This window comes from Hemitrygon akajei, chromosome 32 (genome assembly GCF_048418815.1).
Source record: "Hemitrygon akajei chromosome 32, sHemAka1.3, whole genome shotgun sequence".
In the NCBI taxonomy this organism is placed as follows: Eukaryota; Metazoa; Chordata; class Chondrichthyes; order Myliobatiformes; family Dasyatidae; genus Hemitrygon; species Hemitrygon akajei.
The window spans coordinates 32,076,144-32,096,415 of record NC_133155.1 but is presented as its reverse complement, the minus strand read 5'-3'; the positions used below and the strand labels follow the sequence as shown (position 1 = coordinate 32,096,415).

General features: G+C 43.9%; 1 protein-coding gene across 1 annotated transcript in view; it reads left to right on the top strand.

The window, feature by feature from the left end:
• The window catches only part of LOC140719576 (mitogen-activated protein kinase kinase kinase 5-like), a 178,862-nt gene that overhangs the window by 46,611 nt on the left and 111,979 nt on the right, over positions 1 to 20,272 (top strand). The window contains exons 6-7 of the mRNA XM_073034282.1: positions 718 to 824; positions 13,807 to 13,977. Of these exons, the coding sequence (XP_072890383.1) occupies positions 718 to 824; positions 13,807 to 13,977 (278 nt within the window). The remainder of the gene's footprint in view (positions 1 to 717; positions 825 to 13,806; positions 13,978 to 20,272) is intronic.

Sequence of the window (20,272 nt, the reverse complement as noted above, 5' to 3'; positions counted from 1 at the left end):
ATTCAAAGAGTCACGAGGAGGAGCTGAGCCAGGCTGTCTGGTGGTAGGATCACTACAGAAAGACAGGTTGCTTGTCGATAGTGCCTGAACTTTCAGCCATTGATCCACATTTTGGTGTTATGGTTACTCATTACCCACTCTTGGCATGAGTGGGATTTACTGCCCTTTCTGGCCCCCCCCCCCGCCCGTTTGTGGTTACACTATAGCTTAGGAGGAAGGTGGGGTGTGGGGGACCCCCTCCCCCATTCCTCGCCGTGTGGCTCCTTCACAGCATTGACTCAGTTCCCATGTAGTGGGCAGACATACCACCCAGCCATTTGCGGCCTACGTAAAACTCACGGCTTGGTGTGAACGGCGCATGAAGCCAGTCGCCTTAAATGCCCTCTTGAAGCAAGGGTGGCAATATCGGAATTCTGCTTTCAGATGTGCCCTTTTTACTGAGCTTAGTGCCAATGCAACAAATGTTTGATGTGTGCAATACGATTTCTAGGCACTCTGCTTTTCCTGGGAAGGGGAAAGGACGAGGAAATGGGGGAGGGGAGGGGGGAAAAAAAGAAAGTAAGAATTTGATATGCCATGCCCTGAAACAAATATTTTCTGAACTGAAATCATGCTTTGGTTGCTATATTTCTTCCCACTCTGACCTCACAGCACGCAGCAGGTGTTGGGATAGCTAACCCCAGGGGAATGTTTGACTCTGGTACTTTTGCTTTGAAGGATTTTGATGCGACGATCACACTGGTGGAGACCCTGCAGAACCTGCCGACCTGTAAGGTGGCTGAGCTACCCAACGTCAAGTTCCACTACTGCTTTGCACTCAACAGGTAGGACGGGGCTGGTACTTGTTCACTCACCTTGTCTGACAGCTTCAGCTAGTTCCGGAGAAACAGTAACTCCCCGGCTGGTATTGTATCAGAAGTTCAAAGCAAATTGAAACTTTGAATTTAGATAAAGTATCAGATAGAGTCATCTCTCATATGCTTCACTAACTGGGGCAGCGAATGGACTAAGCAGTTTTTAATATTCATTCAGGGGATATAGGCTTTGCAGGCTGAGCCAGCTTTTAATTGCCCATCCTTTAGTTGCTCTTCTAAAGATTTAAACGTTTATTTGTCACATGTGCATCAAAACCTGCTGTGAAAGGCTCCGTTTGCGTTGAATTGGTGAGGACTGGTTAGCTTGCTTCTGATGGCAAACACCACATGCCCACAGCTCACTAATGTTCACACCTATGTCTTTGGAATGTGGAAGGAAAGTAGTGCGCCCAGAGGACAGAAACGCAGTCGGGGGAGAATGTACAAACTCCTTACAGACAGCAGCAGGAATCGAACCCTAGCCGGAGATCACCCGGTGCTGTAGAGTGATGCACTAGCTGCCACGCTCCTGTGCATTTGATCGCCCATCCATAGATGCCCTTGAGAAGTGATGGTGCCATGGGTGTGGGTAAACCCCCAACGTTGTCAGGGAGAGGCTTCCAGGAACTTGACCCAGTGACGGTGAAGGTACGTGCACTCCTGGTTTCGTTACAAGTATCAGGGTTTCAGTCAGAAGATTGCAAATTCCTTTCCTAGAGACATGGGCCCATAATGCCGACAGCATTAGAAACGTAAGAGGTCCTGCAGATGCTGGAAACCCAGAGCAACACGCGCAAAATGCTGGAGGATCGCTGCAGGTCTGAAGCGACGGCTGTTTATTAATTCCCCTCCATAGATGCTGCCTGACCTGCCGAGTCCCTCCAGCGTTTCGTTGTGTTGAACCAGGCAGCATTGCTGTTTGGTGCTGACCTAGTGTTGCACTTTTAGAGGCAACATTGCTCCAACTGGCCTGCTTACCCAAATGTTGTCATTGATCCCGTGGCACTGCTTGTGGACCACCCTGACTGCAATTTACCCTGCGATCAACATTGGCTAAAGCTTGTGATCTTGATCTCGCTGTTTGTGGGGCCTTGCAGCTTCACAGAGTGACAGTAGCTTTGGAACATATTGGCCTTGTGCACATCCTTTCATTAAGTCAAAGTAAACTTATTATCAAAACACATATATGTCACCATATAATACTTTGAGATTCAATTTCTTGCGGGTAATTATGGAAAATACAGAAATGCAATAGAATTTGTGGAAAAATGTACATAAATAAAGACTGACAAATAACTAGTCTGCAAAAGAAGACAAATTGTGTAAATTTACAAAAAGTACTGAGAACCTGAGTTGTCAAGTCCTTGAAAATCAACCAATGGGTTGTGAAATCACTTCAGTGTTGAGGTGATTGAAGTTATCTGGGTCAGAAGCTTGGTTGTTGTATGGTAAGGGTAAGACACACCAATCCTCATAGAGGGATCAGAAGTGGAGAGAGCGAGCAGTTTTGAGTTCCTGGGTGTCAAGATCTCTGAGGATCGAACCTGGTCCCAACATATTGATGCTGCTATAAAGAAGACAGGACAGTGACTATACTTCATTAGAAGTTTGAAGAGATTTGGTATGTGAACAAATACACTCAAATTTCTACAGATGTACTGTGGAGAGCATTCTGACAGGCTGCATCACTGTCTGGTATGGAGGGGCTACTGCACAGGACTGAAAGAAGCTGCAGAGGGTTGTAAATTTAGTCAGCTCCATCTTGGGCACTAGCCTACGAAATACCCAGCACGTCTTCAAGAGATGGTGTTTCATAAAGGCAGCGTCCAATATTAAGGACCTCTAGCACCCAGGGCATGCCCTTTTCTCACTGTTACCATCAGGTAGGAAGTACTGAAGCCTGAAGGGACACACTCAACGATTCAGGAACGGCTTCTTCCCCTCTGCCATCCAATTCCTAAATGGACTTTGAAGTGAGGACACTACCTCACTTTTTTGTTAATATACAGTATTTCTAATTTTTGCATGATTTTTAATCTATTCAATATACATGTCTGTATACAGTATACTGAATAAGATTTACTATTATTATTTTATTTTTTTCTGCTAGATTATGTATTGCATTGAACTGCTGCTGCTAAGTTAACAAATTTCGTGACTCATGCCGGTGATAATAAACCTGATTCTGATTCTGCGTAACTGTCCTGAAACTGGTGGTGAGAGGCCGAGGGACTGCCTGCCTGTGGTTGCACTGGGAAGAGCAATGGCCTGGATGATGCGGGTCTTTAGATGGCTGCCGCTTTCTTGTGGTGGCACTCCGCTCAATGGTGGGGAAGGCTTGGCCTGTGACGACTGTCCTGGAAGATCTGAGGAATGAAATGATCCCTGGGTGAAAAAACAGGAGAGAACTTTCTTTCTGCAGGAAGCAGTAACTGCAGAAAGAAACTTTTGCAGTTATTTGTGCTGTGGCAGAGGCAAAAGCTCAGGCAGAAAGCTGGGGTATTTGAAACCAGGGGGCTTTGAGCTGTTTACTTGCCAAGATTGCAGACTCCAACCTGAACTTCTGGATTGCTTTAGCAAAGATCTGACAAAGCAAAGCTAATCAACCATTGAGTTTTACTGACTTTCATTCACCAGTGACATGGTCCATATCCAAGACCAACGATGTAGGAACAGAATTAGGCCATTTGGCCCATCGATTCTGCACTGCCATTTCATCATGCCTGATGCTATTTTCATCTCAGCCCCAATCCCCTGCCTTCTTCCCATATCCCTTCATGCCCTGTCCGATCAAGAATCTATCAAACTCTTCTTTGCTACTTCTTTGCCCATTCTCCTAATCTCTTCCTGTGGCCTCTTTGTATCGTCCACAACCTTAGCCACAAAGTCATCAATTCTATTGTTCAAATCATTGATATGTAATGTGAAAAGAAGTGGTCCCAATGCAGACTCCTGTCGAACACCACTAGTCACCAGCAGCCAAGCAGTAAAGGCTTCCTTTCTTCCCAGCCTTTGCCTCCTGCCCATCAGCCACTACTTTATACATCTTTCCTGTAATACCACGGGCTCTTAACTTGCTAAGCAGCCTCATGGGTGGCACCTTGTCAAAGGTCTTCCGAAAATCCAAGTACTCAACATCCAGGATTCTCCTTTGTCCATACTGCTTGTTATTTCTTGTTATTTCCAAGCTGGCTACTCATAATAAGAATGAGAAGTCAACTGTGTCACATCTGTTTCTGATACCAACCACCTTTCGGAGGCCCAAAGCCATCCTTCAATCAGTCTGTGGAGCTCTTTGTGACCCTTTCCCACCCCAGGCCCCTGCTGAACTTAACCAGGTGTCCCTTGCTATCCATAATTTGGTAAAGTGTTCTATTTACACATAGGAAGCCAAGGGTAATTGTCAGATTGCTAAATCTGCTTGTTTGTATTCCAAGAGATTTTTTAAAAATCACATTGCAGTCTATTTCCAGTCAAACATCTCTTCCCATTTCCAGTACTTGTGTAACTATTGAATCAAAGATTCAGACATATATTCAGTGAAAATGGGAAATAATCCATATCTGTTTGAATAATCTGATGGTCCTTCTTCCAGGTTGCTCACAATGCATTGTGGGGGTCAATGTTTAATTCCTGGAGACCCCTGGACTCTTTGTTTGGTGGATCACCTTGTATAAAGTTAATCCTAGTTGTCTTGGTCAAGGCATGAAGCAGGAGAGGTCGATTAGAAATAAAGGAAGATTCTTGCATTTGTACCCATCCTGCCCGATCCCAGTGCCCCATACAGCACTCCACAAGCAATGAAGCATTTTTGATATGTATCTGAGGTTGCTTTGCTGGAAATGAGTGGCCAATATTCACAGCAAGCTCTTATAAAGAGCAGAATTGTATTGACCAGGTCAGGCCAAATAGCTGATTATTGACCACAGAAGGAAGAAACAAGAGGTCCATGAGCCAGTCCTCATCAAGTGGAGAGGGTCAGTACTTGGTGCTACCATATCATAGGATCTGTCCCGGAACCAGCACAACGAAGGCATGACAGCGCCTTTACTTTCTTAGAATCTTGTATAGATTGTGCATGTCGTCTAAAACAGGCAAACTTCTGTAGGTGCACAGTGGAGAGTGTCCCGAATGGTTTCATCACATCCTGGAGAGGAAGTTTCAATGCCCAGGACTGGAGAAGTCTAACAAAGAGCGGTGGATACAGCCTAGTTCGTCATTGGCAAACTTCTCCCCATCACGGGGCAATTACCAGGGTCGCTGCCACAGGGAAGTCACAACCATCGTCCAGGTCATGCGCTCTTCTCACCTCTACCATCGGGCAGGAGGTACAGGAGCCATGGGTCCCACACCACCAGGTTCAGTTATTACTCAACAACCAAACAAGCCCCTGAACCAGTGTGGACAACTTCACTCACCTCAACTCTGAGCTGATTCCACAACCTACAGACTCTTTCTCAAGGACTCTGCAATTCATGTTCTCAGTATTATCTACTGACTTTTTTAATTTATTATTTTCACAGTTTGTCCTCTTTTACACTTTGGATGCTTGTTATTCTTTGTCTACAACTTTCATAAATTTTATTGCAGTTCTTTAAGTTCATTTTCTAGCAGGCATTTATGTGAAAATAAAGTTGGTTACATATGTACTTTGATAATAAATTTACTTTGAGCTATACTTGGAACCTGCATAATAGTTACCAGTAAAACACTGATGCTCTTGTACGGAAAAGCCGACAGAAGGTAGTGGATACGGACCAGTCCATTGCGAGTAAAGTCCATCACCTTTGAACACATTTACCGTGCCCTGCACCTATCACCCACACTTCCACATGCCAACTATCTTCACCTCCCCCAGCCCCAACCTTCCACCAACTCCCCAGTCATCATGGACTCACCTTCACTACAGAGCAGGTGAGAAGGGCTCTGGGGAAACTCGGACATGGCAAAGCACTGGGACTGGACAGTGGGAACCCCAGAGTGCTGAGGGAGTGTGCTGAGCAGCTGCGTGGAGTTCTCCAGTGCGCTTTCAATCTGAGTCCCGACTGTGTGGAAAACGTCAAGTGTGGTCCCAGTGCCCAAGAAGGGCCATAGGCGAGTCTTGAATGACTACCGTCCAGTGGCCCTGACCTCACACATCATGAAGACCCTGGAGAGGCTGGTCCTGGCTCACCTCCGACCCCTGGTCAGATCAGCCCTCGATCCTCTGCAGTTTGCCTACCAGGAGCACATTGGAGTCGACGAAGCTGTCATCTGCCTGCTGAACAGGGCCTACCCCCATATGGATGAGCAGGGCAGCACTGTGACGATCATGTTGTTTGATTTCTCAAGTGTCTTCAATACCATACAGCCCTCATTACTGGGGGGAAACTCCGTTCAACGCAGGTTGGCACTTCCATTGTATCCTGGATAATGGACAACCTGACTGGCAGATCACAGTTTGTGTGGCTTCAGAGCTGTGTGTCAGAAGTGGCTGTAAGCTGCACTGGGGCCCCACAGGGGGTTGTATTGGCTGCCTTCCTGTTTACGCTGTAAACCTCAGACTTCGGATACAACACTGAGTCACATCATCTGCAGAATTTCTCTGATGGCTCAGCAATAGTTGGGTGTATAAAGGGAGAACGGGAGGATGAATACAGGGCCCTGGTGGAGGACTTTGTCGAATGGTGCAAGCTGAATCATCCGCAGCTCAGCATCAGTAAGACAGAGGAGATGGTGATGGACTTTAGGAAGACTAAGCCTGCATTGCTTCCTGTTGCTATTGATGGTGAGGACCTGGATGCGGTGAGGACCTACAAGTACCTGGATGACAAACACTCCTGGAGTGGAGCACCAACACAGAGGCTGTGTACAAGAAGGGTCAGAGTCACCTCTACTCACTGAGGAAACTAGGTCCTTTGCTGTGTGCTAGAAGGGCTAGAGTTGCCTTTACTTCCTGAGGAGACTGAGGTCTTTTGGAGTATGCAGGCCTCTCCTACACATGTTCTACCAGTCTGTTGTCGTCAGATTGTTCTTCTGTGGGGTGGTGTGCTGGGGCAATGGCATCAACATGGATGATGCCAACAGACTCAATAAACTGATTAGAAAGGCTGGCTCTGTTATAGGAGTCAAACTGTACACACTGGAGGTTGTGGAGAACAAAGGACCCTCCAGAAAATCCTGGCAGTTCTGGACAATGTTTCTCACCCTCTGCATGCCAGCTTGTCTGAACAGAGGAGCACTTTTAGTGATAGACTAAGACGACTGTGCTGCTCCCAACGAGTGCTATAGGAGGTCAATCTTACCACTGGCCATGAGGCTGTATAATGAGTCAACCTATAGCAGGGGAAGTGATGATACCACCCCCCCCCCCCCCGTTAGACTGTTTGAGGTAACTTATCTTGTTCATTCTTACTTCTCTTCTAATATTTGTATACATGCACTTGTAATGCTGCCGTGACACTGTAATTTCAATAAAGTCTCTGTTTATCTATCTATTTACATACGTGGTGCGGTGTTGCAGAAAAGCAGCATCCACCATTAAAGGCCTGTACTAGCCAGGCCATGCTCTCTTCTTGCTGCTGCCATCAGGAAGAAGGGTCAGGATCAGTTATTGCCCTTGAACCAGAGTGGATAACTTCACTTGTTCCATCACTGAACTGGACTCACTTTCAAGGACACTTTATCTCATGTTTTTGAAATTTACTGTTTATTGATTTATTATTATTTCATTTTTGTTTCTTTTCGGTATTTGCACAGTTTGTTTTTGTGTATCGGTTGTCCGCTCAGTTGGGTGTGGTCTTCCATTGATTCCATTGTGTTTCTTGTACTTGACTGTGAATGCCCGCAAGAAAATGAATCTCGGGGTTGCATATGGTGACATACATGCACTTTGATAACAGATTTACTTTGAACAATATTTGGAAACCTGCATAATAATCATGAAACATTTCTACTCGTTATTCCCTTCACCACCCGCAAGCTCATGCGAGCTTTGTTGTCCAACAGCAGGGAGATCCTGTGTGTTATTTAATCAGGAGGCAAAGGTAACAGCCTCCCCCATCTCAGCAAAGAGCCAAAATACTAACACCTCAGACATCTCACTCAGTGGTACTAATTATTGCTGTTTATTACTAATTTCTGCAGCAAAAGAACAATCTGGTGCCTGTAGAGCATGTGCAGGATGCTGCACATTAACTGGGGTATCAGAGACTTTATAAGGCGTTGGTCAGACCACATTTGGAGTATAGTGAGCAGTTTTGGGCCCCATATCTAAGGAGGGGCATGCTGGCATTGGAGAAGGTCCAGAGGAAGTTCATGAAAATGATCCCAGGATGAAAGGGTTAACATATGAGGAGCATTTGATTGCTCTTGTCCTGTACTCACTGGAGTTTAGAAGAATGAGGAGAAATCTTATTGAATCCTACTGAACATTAAAAGACCTAGTCAGAGTGGATGTGCAAGGATATTCCCAGTAGTGGGAGAGTCTATGACTAGATGGCACACCACAAAGCAGAAGGCTGTTCCTTTAGAGATGGGGAGGAATTTAACTACAGAGTGGAATTCATTGCCGCAGATGGCTGTGGAGGCCAAGTCATTTGGTATATTTAAAAATTGGTAAGTTCTTCATTAGTAATGGCGTACTGTAAAATGCTACCAGGAGACGGCAGAAGAATGGGGTTGAGAGGGAAAATAAATCGACCACAATCGAATGGCAGAGTGGACTAGATGGGCCAAATGGCCTAATTCTGCTCCTATGTCTTATGGCCTCATAACTAGGATGGGACCGGATTCTTTCTTTCTCATGAAATTCATTTCCAGAGCTCCTCGTTGGTACTAGTGATCGTATCTGCTTTGCTTTTCACTTTGGTATGAGGCAATGGTTCAGTGCAGGGGATATAATGTAATGTAGCATCGTAAGTTTACAAAGTGTGCGAAGAAATCCACTTGCTTAGCAGCTGAGCTACTGAAAACAACATCACCGGCACACGTTCCATGGAATGCTTACCCATGCAAAGATGAACAGCAGCAAACTGAATGCTCTTTTGACAACCCCTCCCGGACAATTGGCTTTCAAAACCTGGGAGGACAAGGCAGCAGGCACCTAGGATAGGTTCCCCTCTGAGTCACACAATTATCAGGTATTGATACGTGTTTTCTCATTGTGTGGAGCAACTTCTCCGAAACTCAACCCATCAGCACTATAAAAGTTTTCCCAGCATGTGCACGAGACCGCGCACGTGAGCGCACACATTTTCAAGAATGCAATATTACCACCTTGAGGATAATTGGATATTAGCAACAAATTATAGTCTTTCCAGCAGTTCCTATGTATCCAGAATAATATTTTGTCAGGTTTACCAGCTGTTGTGATATTACCATGAAGATCAACTTTAGATGATCAGGATTTGCACGTGAAATGACTGGCCCTAAGACTTGGTTGTTCAATTTAAAACGTGCCCACGATTCACCGCATGCATTTGAGTGATTGGAAGCCTGGTTGGCTCAGTTAATTAAAACCAGGCATTTGGGGAAGTGGAGGTGTCATTTCACCCATGTGTGGAAAACTGTCCAGGCCATACACCGGCGAGAAGGTTTATCTTACCTGGCGAGATTAGAGAACAGGTGAGATTGTCCTTTAAAAACAAAGGTAACTAAGGCTAGATTTGATAGAGCTCTTAATATTTTTCAATTAACTAGTTGGGTATTCTTGTCCACCTAGTTAATTGAAATACACTCAGTAGCCACTTTATTAAGTACACCTCGTTAATGCAAGTATCTAATCAGCCAATCATGTGGCAGCATCTCAGTGCACAAAAGCATGCCCACATGAGGTTCAGTTGTTATTCAGATCAAACATCAGAATGGGGAAGAAATGGGATCTAGGTGACTTTAACTGTGGAATGTTGGTGCCAGATGGGGTGGTTTGAGTATTTCAGAAACAGCTGATCTCCTGGGATTTTCACACATAATGGTCTCTAGAGTTTACAGAGAATGATGTGAAAAACAAAAAAAAACTTCCAGTGAGTGTGAACGTGTTGCTAATGAGAGAGATTAGAGAGAATTAACTGGAACTGGATGAACGCTTGTTCTGTGGGTGAAAATGCCTTGTTAATGAGAGAGATCGGAGGTGAATGGCCAAACTAGTTCAAGTTGACAGGAAGTTGCCAGTGTTACGTATTCAGGCAACAATAAATATATGTGAGTTAGGCAAGGATTTTTATAACAAATAACACTTTTATTAAACACTGAAAACAAACCCCCCAAAAGTAAACAAACACTAACGTAACCGGAAATCAGCTGCTGTGCAGCAGCTTAAACAGTTCTTAAAGCAATGCAGCTCAAACAGTTCTTAAAGTGATGTTGCAAAAACAGTTCTTTAAAGTGGTATTGCCAAAAGTTCAAAATGCTCACAGTCCATTTGAAAGGAGAGACTTTTTAAGATGATTTAAATTCTCTTTCACATCGTTTTTCTTCAGTCCCCGAAGTCGAACTTTTCCCACAAAGAATTTTATGAAACAAAACGGCTTAAAGGCACTGACCTTTCCTTCCACACTGTCCTCAATCTTTTCTGCTACCCAGCAGAGATTAACACGAGAACAGTCAACGAATTCCTTCTGAATAAGGATCAAATAAGGTCGAACCTGTTTCACCGTTGAAATCCGATTCTCCTTGATCTTTAACTCCCGAACTCCGATCTTCACTCTCCACTGATTCTTAACTAGCAGTATTGTAAAGAAACTGCAGGCAATGACCTTTTAAACTTTAGGCATTAGATAAAACTTCATCTTTCAACTAAACTGCGTCATCACATTAAATCACGCAGTGGCATGAAGTCAACATGGCAAATCCAGCCACGAACTGCCCCTCCTCACAGGGAGGGGTCCTCCTCTTATACCCTGTAAAAAAAACCTGTCACATGACCTCTACTGGCGGGAAAATGACGTAACTCCACCATCACAAGACCATTACCTCAAGTCCAGTATAGCTTCAACCCCAGTCACATGACAAAGGTACCACTGTCACGCGTCACGAGTACGTAACACCAGTAACTCAAATAACTCTGTGTTACAACAGTGATATATGGAAGATCATCTCTGAATGATCAACACTATGAGCCTTGAACTGGATGGGCTACAACAGCAGAAGACCATGAAGTTACTCACAGTGGCCAGATTATTAGATACTGGAGGTATCTAGTGAAGTGGTCACTGAGTTTATAATCCACTGATAGTTTCCCTGTGATCGCCCAGGTGGCTCGCTTTTCCACTGATTTGTATTAGCACCAAACTTGGTTACATTAAACCTGGTCTCCTCAGTATACTTTGTAAATAATTGCTACTAATTCATATGCATCTTTTACGCTCTGCCAAGCCAAAACAATATATAATTCCTTCCTTTTTACACTCATTAACTAATCGTCTGTTCATGTTAATATATCTCCCCAGTTTTGTGAACTCTAAATTTTGTGCAGAAGTCTTTTGTCACATTGAATAGAATTATTTTCAATATCCACGCACTAGCTGTCCATGCTCTAGCGTGGAGTAAATAAACAAATGAAAAGAAATCTGGCAGCTTTCATAAAACATAACCTCTGTAATAAATATATTATTAGCATACTAAATAATCCACTGAATAATTTTGGTTCCCCACTGTTTCCTGGGTTTTTTTTTAATGTTTTCTACCTGCAGGCATAAACTTAAAAGTACTGTGGATTCTGGTTAATTGGGACACATCAGGGCCAGTATATTTTGGCCCAATTAAGCAGCTAGTCCAAATTTCATGGAAATAGTTAAAGTATATTTTTTAAAAAGACAAAATAAGGAGAAAATTATGTGTTTAAATTTATTAATACAACTATAAAACTGTATTAGTTCCTAATAGTTACTGGTGGAGGAATTCACCCAGTATACGCTGCTGAGTTCTTTAGATTGACTGTAAATTGACTACCGTAGATTCCGGACTACAGAGCGCACCTGATTAAAAGCCGCTGGCTCTAATTTTAGAAAGAAAATCAATTTTTTACTTGTACAGGCCGCACCGGATTTTAGGCCGCACTGGATTTTCGGCCGCAGGTGTCCCACGTTGTAATATGAGATATTTACACAGAAAGATATTACACGTGAGGATTTTTTAACTTTTAATTAAATCCATATGGTAACATAAACAAATACATATTGCAAATGCTTTTTTTCGAACCGTGCCTGTAACGCGGCTACTTTTAAATATACGTTGCGTATACTTTTTTACTGAACAACATTCCAATATCTCCTAACGACTGGTAAAAAATATATATACTGCAGCCTACCAGGAAAAGTTATTGATCGCCTTTAACTTAAAAGCAGCATTTTCGCTCCGCCACTCGCCCCCCTCCTTCCCGTTTATCGCAAACCGGTATATTTCCCACAAGACGCGGCGAAACCGGGTGTGACGTCATAGCATCCCGCGATGTAGTACAGAAAACAAATATAGTTAAAACTCTTCTAACTTTAACTAGAAAATGAATTACTAAGCGAAAATATTATAAACTAAATAACTGCCATAAAGGCAGCACAATGCTTTTCTTCGAGTGTTTTCCATGTTGATGAGGGTGAGTACAAATGACTGATTTACAATAATTTAATTGTGAAAGTGCGCTTGATTTATCGTACAATTTCATTGGACCTCTGTGAACTACTCATCAATTTTATTGGTCTACTGTTACGAGGCAAAATGTTTTTGGCGGCATGAAAAAAAATAATGCATTAGCCGCTCTGTATTAAAGGCCGCAGAGTTCAAAGCTGTTCAAAATGTGGGAAAAAAGTAGCGGCTTAAAATCCGGAATCTACGGTAAATCACCACTGACATCTACTGCAGATAATGGACTGCCTTTGTACAGTCCTTTCAGTGATTGTGTCCTGCAGATCTTCATTTTCATTGTAACATTTAAGATGATTGTCAGTATCTTAAAGTTCTTTGTAGTGAAAAATGTTTCATTTTCATTCCTGGCTCTTTTCTGGCATCTCCAAGCCTGTATGTTTGAAACCGCAGTGAGCAAAGCAGCATCAGGCCGCTGAATCAGGGACCCAATCATAGACCAAGTACTGTGCGCACTGGGATATTTACTGAATAGCAAATCCAGGGGGGCAACAAAGTCGGCATCAAAGTTCAGATAGAGATCAAAAATTCCAGAGAAATCCAAAAACCAGAATCGGGAAACAGGCTGAGTCGCTATTCAGACAGAGTACAGATAAGAGTGCAGAAAAGGCTCAGGAAAACTCACTGACACAATCTGGCAACAATCAGGTGAAAACACAGGACTGAAATACACTGAACAATAAACAGAGAGGCAGGTGATAGGTGGAGCACAATGACGCACGGGTGGCAGCAAAACAGATAATAATGAGAAACAGGTGAGAGACGGAGTACTCAGTGATACAGGGGCCAGGGTAGAGCAGGATGGGGACAGGAGCACATGGGGCATGAAAACAAACAAGAGCACATGGCAATACAAAAACACAGACTGACAGCTAGGGGGAAAACACACAAAGAGACAGTTCATCTGGAGGTACTGACAAGCAGGTCTGAATTGTCTTGCTGCTTACTTCTCACCAACTGTCAGTGACAAAAACACAAACACACATAAGACACTATTTAAAAACAGTTCGCTCTAAGGACAGTGTAGAGTCTAACTGCCACACAAGTACATTTGACAGTTGACAGTTAGAAACTGTTGGGCAACAGTCTCCTGTCCCATGGCATAGTGTCCCAAATAAACAAAGGGAATCCCGGCAATTTTCTTGATTAGTTTTCACTCTTTATGAGTTGCCCCAATTAACTGAAATTCTTGGTTAATGTCTCTGTCTTTTCCCTGATCTCTATTATAATTTCTCTGCACACTTCCCGTGTGGAAATCTCCTGCACTTTTATGAGTCATTATTCTTTGCACACCAGTAGAAGGTTTTACAGTCTTTATGCCATCCCTTTGTAATAGGAGGAACCAACCTGGAGACCGAGAGAAGGCCCTCTCCGTGATCCTGCCAGTGGTGGAGACCGGAACGCAGACCTCATCTGACCTTTACTGCCTCTGTGGGCGCATATACAAAGATATCTTCATCAGTTCCAACTTCACAGACTGTGAGAGCCGAGACAAGTCGTGTTACTGGTAAGAAGCAAACTTGGATTTTGAATGTTTGAGTCATTCAGACCGGAAGCAGGCCCTTTGGCCCGAATTGTCCATCTCTTATTCTACTTTGTAATCGCTACTGTGGGCTAAATATACTGACACCAGCAATTCTGTAAGGCTATCCGGCCCTGCACCTAATGTTTCTAGTCCTCTGTTCTTGCCTTCTGCACCCACCTGTCAGCCTGGCCTACACGGAGAGCAAGCTAAAGGTTCGGTCTCTGATATCGTCCCTTTGTGTTGCTGCGGGGTCGCTCTTGCATCCTACACAGATGAGTGGGATTGATTACCATGGGCACACCTTGAGAGTGGTCGGGCCACCGATGATCTATTCCTGCTCAGTTGACTTGCTGCTGAGGGGGGCGAGGGTGGGTGGGATGAGCCCGACTCTGTGACAGAGAGCGAAGTAGTGACCCCCCCCCCCCTCCCACTGCAGATGAACTGCCAGCAACTGGACTACTGGGCTTCTGTCAGAGACGAGCCTCAAGTAATGGAGTACTGAAACTCCTCCATGTTAACTAAGATGTCTATCCAAGCTGGTCCTATTTCCCTGCCGTCTAAATCGGGGGTTCCCAACCTGAGGTTCACCAACCCCTCGATTAATGGTAGGGGCCCATGGCAGAAAAGAAGGTTGGAAATTGCTGCTTCAAATCTTTCCTTTCTACCTCTGCTGCTCCCTGTCGCTGGTCTTTGCATATGTCCACACCCTCTGAGGGGAAAAGTTGCCCCTCAGGTTCCTATTAAATCTTTAAGGTTCCCTTCAACTCATGTTAAAGATTTTGAGGGTTTGTAATTGTGTTTAAATGTACTTGTTATAAATCTCGATTCTAATCACGATTCCAAAATTAAAGGATACTTAAGCGTGTACAAAGTTATTAAAACTAAATTTAAACCACAATGAGTAATAACAAATGTAAAAGCCAAAAGCATCTAAGAATTGAATCTATAATTTTGACGTGGGGAACTGCTATTCAAGTGGAAGGGGAATCGGATATTTCGCTCATTTCAATTGCTTAGCGACGGTTTTCCTCGGCCTAGTGCCTGGCATTTGAGGTCCTGGACACTGCTGAATTCCATTGTCCAGCATTACAGCGAGGGCTACTTGAGATGCAGTTTGCCTGGGCTCATAGTGGTGCAGGAATCCCTGGGATGCACCCAGCAGGCTGCTGATTCCCTTCCAAGCCTTAAGTCACTAGTGGCATCGTTAAACCCGGGGATTGCCCAATCAGATGGCTGTAGACAGGGAAGAATGTGAAAGGAAGTCCATGACAATATTGACTAAGAAGTTGTTGACACAGACTTCCTCTTCCAAGACTGCCCTTTAAAACTTTGATGATTCATGGTAGAATTTACTTAAGGATAGTAAATGGAATCATCGGTAGAAAGAAGTAACTGGCTGGAAAGTTGAGAACTGAGGCCCAAAGTTCTGCCTTCAACTTCCGCTGTTTCTGTTCCAGATCAATGATATAAAGTTTGAAACTCATTGCAAAATAATTGAATGGATTATATGTCAATGATTCCAAAGGAAGAAATTAAAAACATAAAAAATGTGCCGTAAAATTCCGATGTTCTGGCAACACACACTAGATGCTGGAACTTTTGGATCTCCAGGCATCGGCAGACTTTCTCATGTTCCGGACATTCTGGCATACTTCGGTGCTGCATTGACAGATGTTCCAGAATATCAGATGTTAATCTATTAATAGCACAAGATTCTTCTAATTCACTATTTTTAAAGATGTAGTCTAACTTTTTTCCCCAGGGAACCAGCTGTGTTTAAAGAGCGGGAGACAGGGCAGGAGTGAGTTTATAAGGAGCACGGGAAATGGAGTTTAGAGGGAGTAAGGGAAATAGATGAATTTAAAATGACAAACACAAGGAAATCTGCAGATGCTAGAAACCCAAGCAACACACACAAAATGCTGGTGGAACGCAGCAGGCCAGGCAGCATCTATAGGGAGAAGCACAGTTGACGTTTCAGGCCGAGACCCTTTGTCAGGACAGTTAAAATGACTGTGGGAATGGGGTCCTGCTGAGTTTAGATAGATACTTTATTGATCTCAAAGGAAACTAGTGTCACAGAACCATTACGAGTGCACAGATGTAAATATTAGAAGAGACGTAGAAAGAGTAAAATATAAATCACCACAAACACTCTTTAGGGTTTAAAAATGAAAGATGAGCTCTATTTGTTACGTGTACCTTTGAACATCGAAACATATAGTGAAATGTGTTGTTGGCATCAAATCTCATCAGTAAAGATTGTGCTGGGCAACGTGGAAGTGTCGACATAACATGCCCCGCACTTTACTAACCCACACGGTCACAGGGAGAACGTACAAAATCCTTACAGCCAGTGAGGGCTGATAGGTTTCTCTGACACTGTAAACCCACATGCTACTGTGCTGCCCCAAGGTTGAGAAGGAGTTTGGGAGGGGGTGTCTCAGTGAGTTCGGTGGGGGGGGGGAGGGTACAGGATCAGGGCCTGGAGGGTTGGGATGGAGCACCACTGATAAGTTGAAATATCACCCTGAGAGGATGCAGCCTGTTGAGAGTTGTGAATAATTGGATAGAGGGTATTCAGAGTACCACTGAATGGGGTAATGGCAGATAAGGTATGATACAAATCAAAGGTAAAGTAATGACCACTGGAGGGAGGAATCTGCCTTTTGGACTCCCTCGCTTTATTATCTGCATTAACACTAGCATGCTTCTGTGCCTGCAGTTGAAAGAGACCTTGGCACTCAGTCTCTAACTGATAGAAGCAGCAATCAATAAATAGGGTAAGCATTCAGAAAGTGGGCAGAAGGCACAACCTAACTACACGGAGCCCTAATTATGCTGCATCTTGAGTGTAAAGAACTTACTTCCTTCAAATGGGAAAAATTAACATTTTACATTTTAGCGCAGCGCAGAGGCTTGGGGTTAGTGTCCAGAGATCTTTGAAGGTAAGTTTGGCATTGGTTTGCTATCGTCACACGTGGCAAGCTGCAACACAGAGCCAGTCAGACAGATCGTGCCAGACGGAGTGAAGAGGAAACCGTGTGCAGGAGGTAGTGTTGCAGTTGTGCAGGGTAGGTAGACAGATAAAGTGTAGAGTTCACCTTTGAGCGTTTGACAGGTCTGATAACAATGGAACAGAAGCTGTCCACGAGTCTGGTGAGCTGTTGTATCGTCGGCATGACGGGAGAGGGGAGAAGAGGGAATGACCAGGATGAGTGAATTGAATTGACTTTATTATTTACAACCTTCATATACACGAGTAAAAATCTTTAACGTTACATCTCTGTTCAAATGTGCAATGTGCAATTATGGTAATTTCTAACAAATATTCTGCACAACAGGATAGTCAATATAACATAGTAATACAGTTGTGTCAGCGTGAATTAATCAGTCTGATGGCCCGGTGGAAGAAGCTGTCCCAGAGCCTGTTGCTCCCGGCTTTTATGCTGCGGTACCGTTTCCCGGATGGTAGCGGCTGGAACAGTTTGTGGTTGGGGTGACTCAGGTCCCCAATGATCCTTTTTTGCACACCTGTCTTTGTAAATGTCCTGAATCGTGGGAAGTTCACATCTACAGATGCGCTGATTACGCTGGCTGCTCTCTGAGGCAGTGGGAAGTGGGGACGAGGATGATTTGCACAACAGGCTGGGCTGTTGTTGTTGTCCTGCCGTACCGTGCCGTGATGTGGTGCATTTATAAAAATTGGTAAGAGTCACCAGTGACAAAGCAAATCTCCTTAAAATTCTGTGGAACTGGAAGTATTGTTATGTTTTCTTGTCCACAGCTGGACCAATGGTGGGACTTCTATCTGAGAACTTGAAGCTGCCAACCATCTGATGGTAAGGTGGCAGATGAGTTAGTTTCTCCTGAGGAACCGTTCTTTTTAAATGGGGCATAGTGTACCATTACAGTCACTGACTATTCAATACACTTCCCTCTTTTCTGTTGTGAAAAGAAGCACGAGAATGTTGCAAGAATGTTATATTCAATTGTCAGTAACTTTAAGAGACACCTTCTGGGTTTATACCGCTATTCTGGATGTATCACCTTGATGTAACTAGGCAAAAGTGGAACCCGAGTGATTCGAGAAGGTGTAAAGCCGAGATTGAGGAGGAGAGTTTCTGACACCCTGTGGCCTTTGGAACAATGCAGATAGAAAGGAGGCAAGACAGCGGCTATATTTCATTAGGAGTCTAAGGAGATTTGGTATGTCACCAGAAACACTCGCAGAGTTTTACAGATGTACCGTGGAGAGCATTTTAACTAGCTACATCACTGTCTGGTATTGTGGTGGGGGGGGGGAGGTGGGGAGGGATTGCTACTGCACAGGATCAAAGTAGGTCGCAGAAAGTTGTAAAATTAGTCAACTCCATCATGGGCTCTAGTCTCCATAGTACCCAGGACCTCTTCAAGGAGTGATACCTCACGAAGGCAGTGTCCATCATTAAGGATCCCCACCACTCAGGACATGCCCTCTTCTCATTGTTACCATGAAGAAACAGGTACAGAAGCCTGAAGGCACACACTCAATGATTTTAAAACAGCTTCTTCCCCTCTGCCATCCGATTTCTGAATATACATTGAATCCATGAACATTACCTCACTACATTTTTATTTCTGTCTTTTGCACTACTTATTTAATATATATGTACTTATACATACATGTATATAGTTATCTCTATTTAATCACGCATGAGATCAAAGGGCTTTAGATGCTCCTTGAAAACCAGGACAGGAATTCTATTGCCATTTAAGCCCATATCTTTCTCATTTCCATAAATGCATTGCCAATTCAGAGCTGTACATTAACTGGTTGGTTCAATCACTACAAATAGGTGAATTTCAGTTAAAGCTACTCTCTGAACAGGGAAGGGTGTTGTTACTTTAGTAGGTTCTACTTATGAGTGTGTCCGTCTTTGAAAGAGAAGAAGCAAATGAACTAAGGCTTTGGTACTGGAAAGAAATGAGGGCAGAGGGAGATGCTCATATCCTCCAGTGTCGGGGTATTGAGAGAGAGGCAGGTATGTGGAGTGGGGTTACAGATGTTTACTAGTTTAATCCAGCTGCTGGTTTCAACCTCCTCTGGTTATTGATGACATTGGGGTGAGGCCAGAGATTTCAGCACTTGAACCTTTCCAATTCACATCACTGCTGTCAAGTGAAGGAGTTAACAGCTGAAGAGTTAATTAACCCCTGGTTGTCCATATTGTGCGTTGGAAAGAATGTCAAGCACCGTTTAAAAAAAAAAAATTCCATGTTGTTCTCCGCACATTTCCATTCCGTACTGGTTCTAATGTTAGTTATCAGACAAAATATTAGTAAATACTTCTAATCTGAATATTAACACACCTTCTTAAAAATATTTTGTGTATCAAAGAAGGAAGCACATGCCTAAGCCAATGCTGTGTGTTCACTGTGCAGAATGTTGATAAGAACGATGGACTTTGAATTCCCTTGTGATACCTGGCTCTGTTCCTATTGCTAGCCAGTGCTGTGAGGCAGATTTTCGATGATGGCCACATTCCAGAATTCATATAGAAATTCTCACTCCCTCAGATAGGTGGGATCCTCTATTCCATTTCCATCTCAGACAGGCAGGAAACTTTATTCCATCTCAGCCTGTTTTACAGGACACACAAATATATATAAAGCAAATTACAGATGCTGAAAACCTGAAACAAAACTGCAATATTTCTCTTTAATGTCCCTCATTAACCAATCTACCAGATACCTTCAGCAACGGGTTATCCTCAAGGCACCCCCGGCTTTGTCTTTTTCTTCGTCGTTCCATCCATCTCTTCCCCGCTCTTTCTCTAACTTCCAGGTAACCTGTTTTGTTTATCTCCGTTCCAGTCGAGATCTCTGATCTGAAACGTTAAATACTCGCCTTTATAAAATGCTGCCTAACCTGCTAACTATTCCCCGAATGTTCTTCTCCGCTGCTTGGGCTCGCGCTTGGTGCGGGGGACCGTGGCCGGATGGGTGAGGGGAGGGAGAGTGGTGGAGGGTTAGAGTGGCAGGCTGGGGGAAGGTCGGAGTCACCCTGTGGACCGACTGCAGGTGTGCTGTGGCGAGGTGATCTGACCTGCGTTTTGTCGTTCTGATGTGGAGCAGACCACAGTGTAGATATTAAAAGCAGTACACTAGATTGGAAGGAGTGAAAGGAAGTTGTCTGGATTGGAGGGCTTGAGATGTAAGGACAGATCGGATTGGCTGAGACTGTTGACCCTGGAGTGAATAATGGTGACCACATAGAGGTTTATAACATTATGAG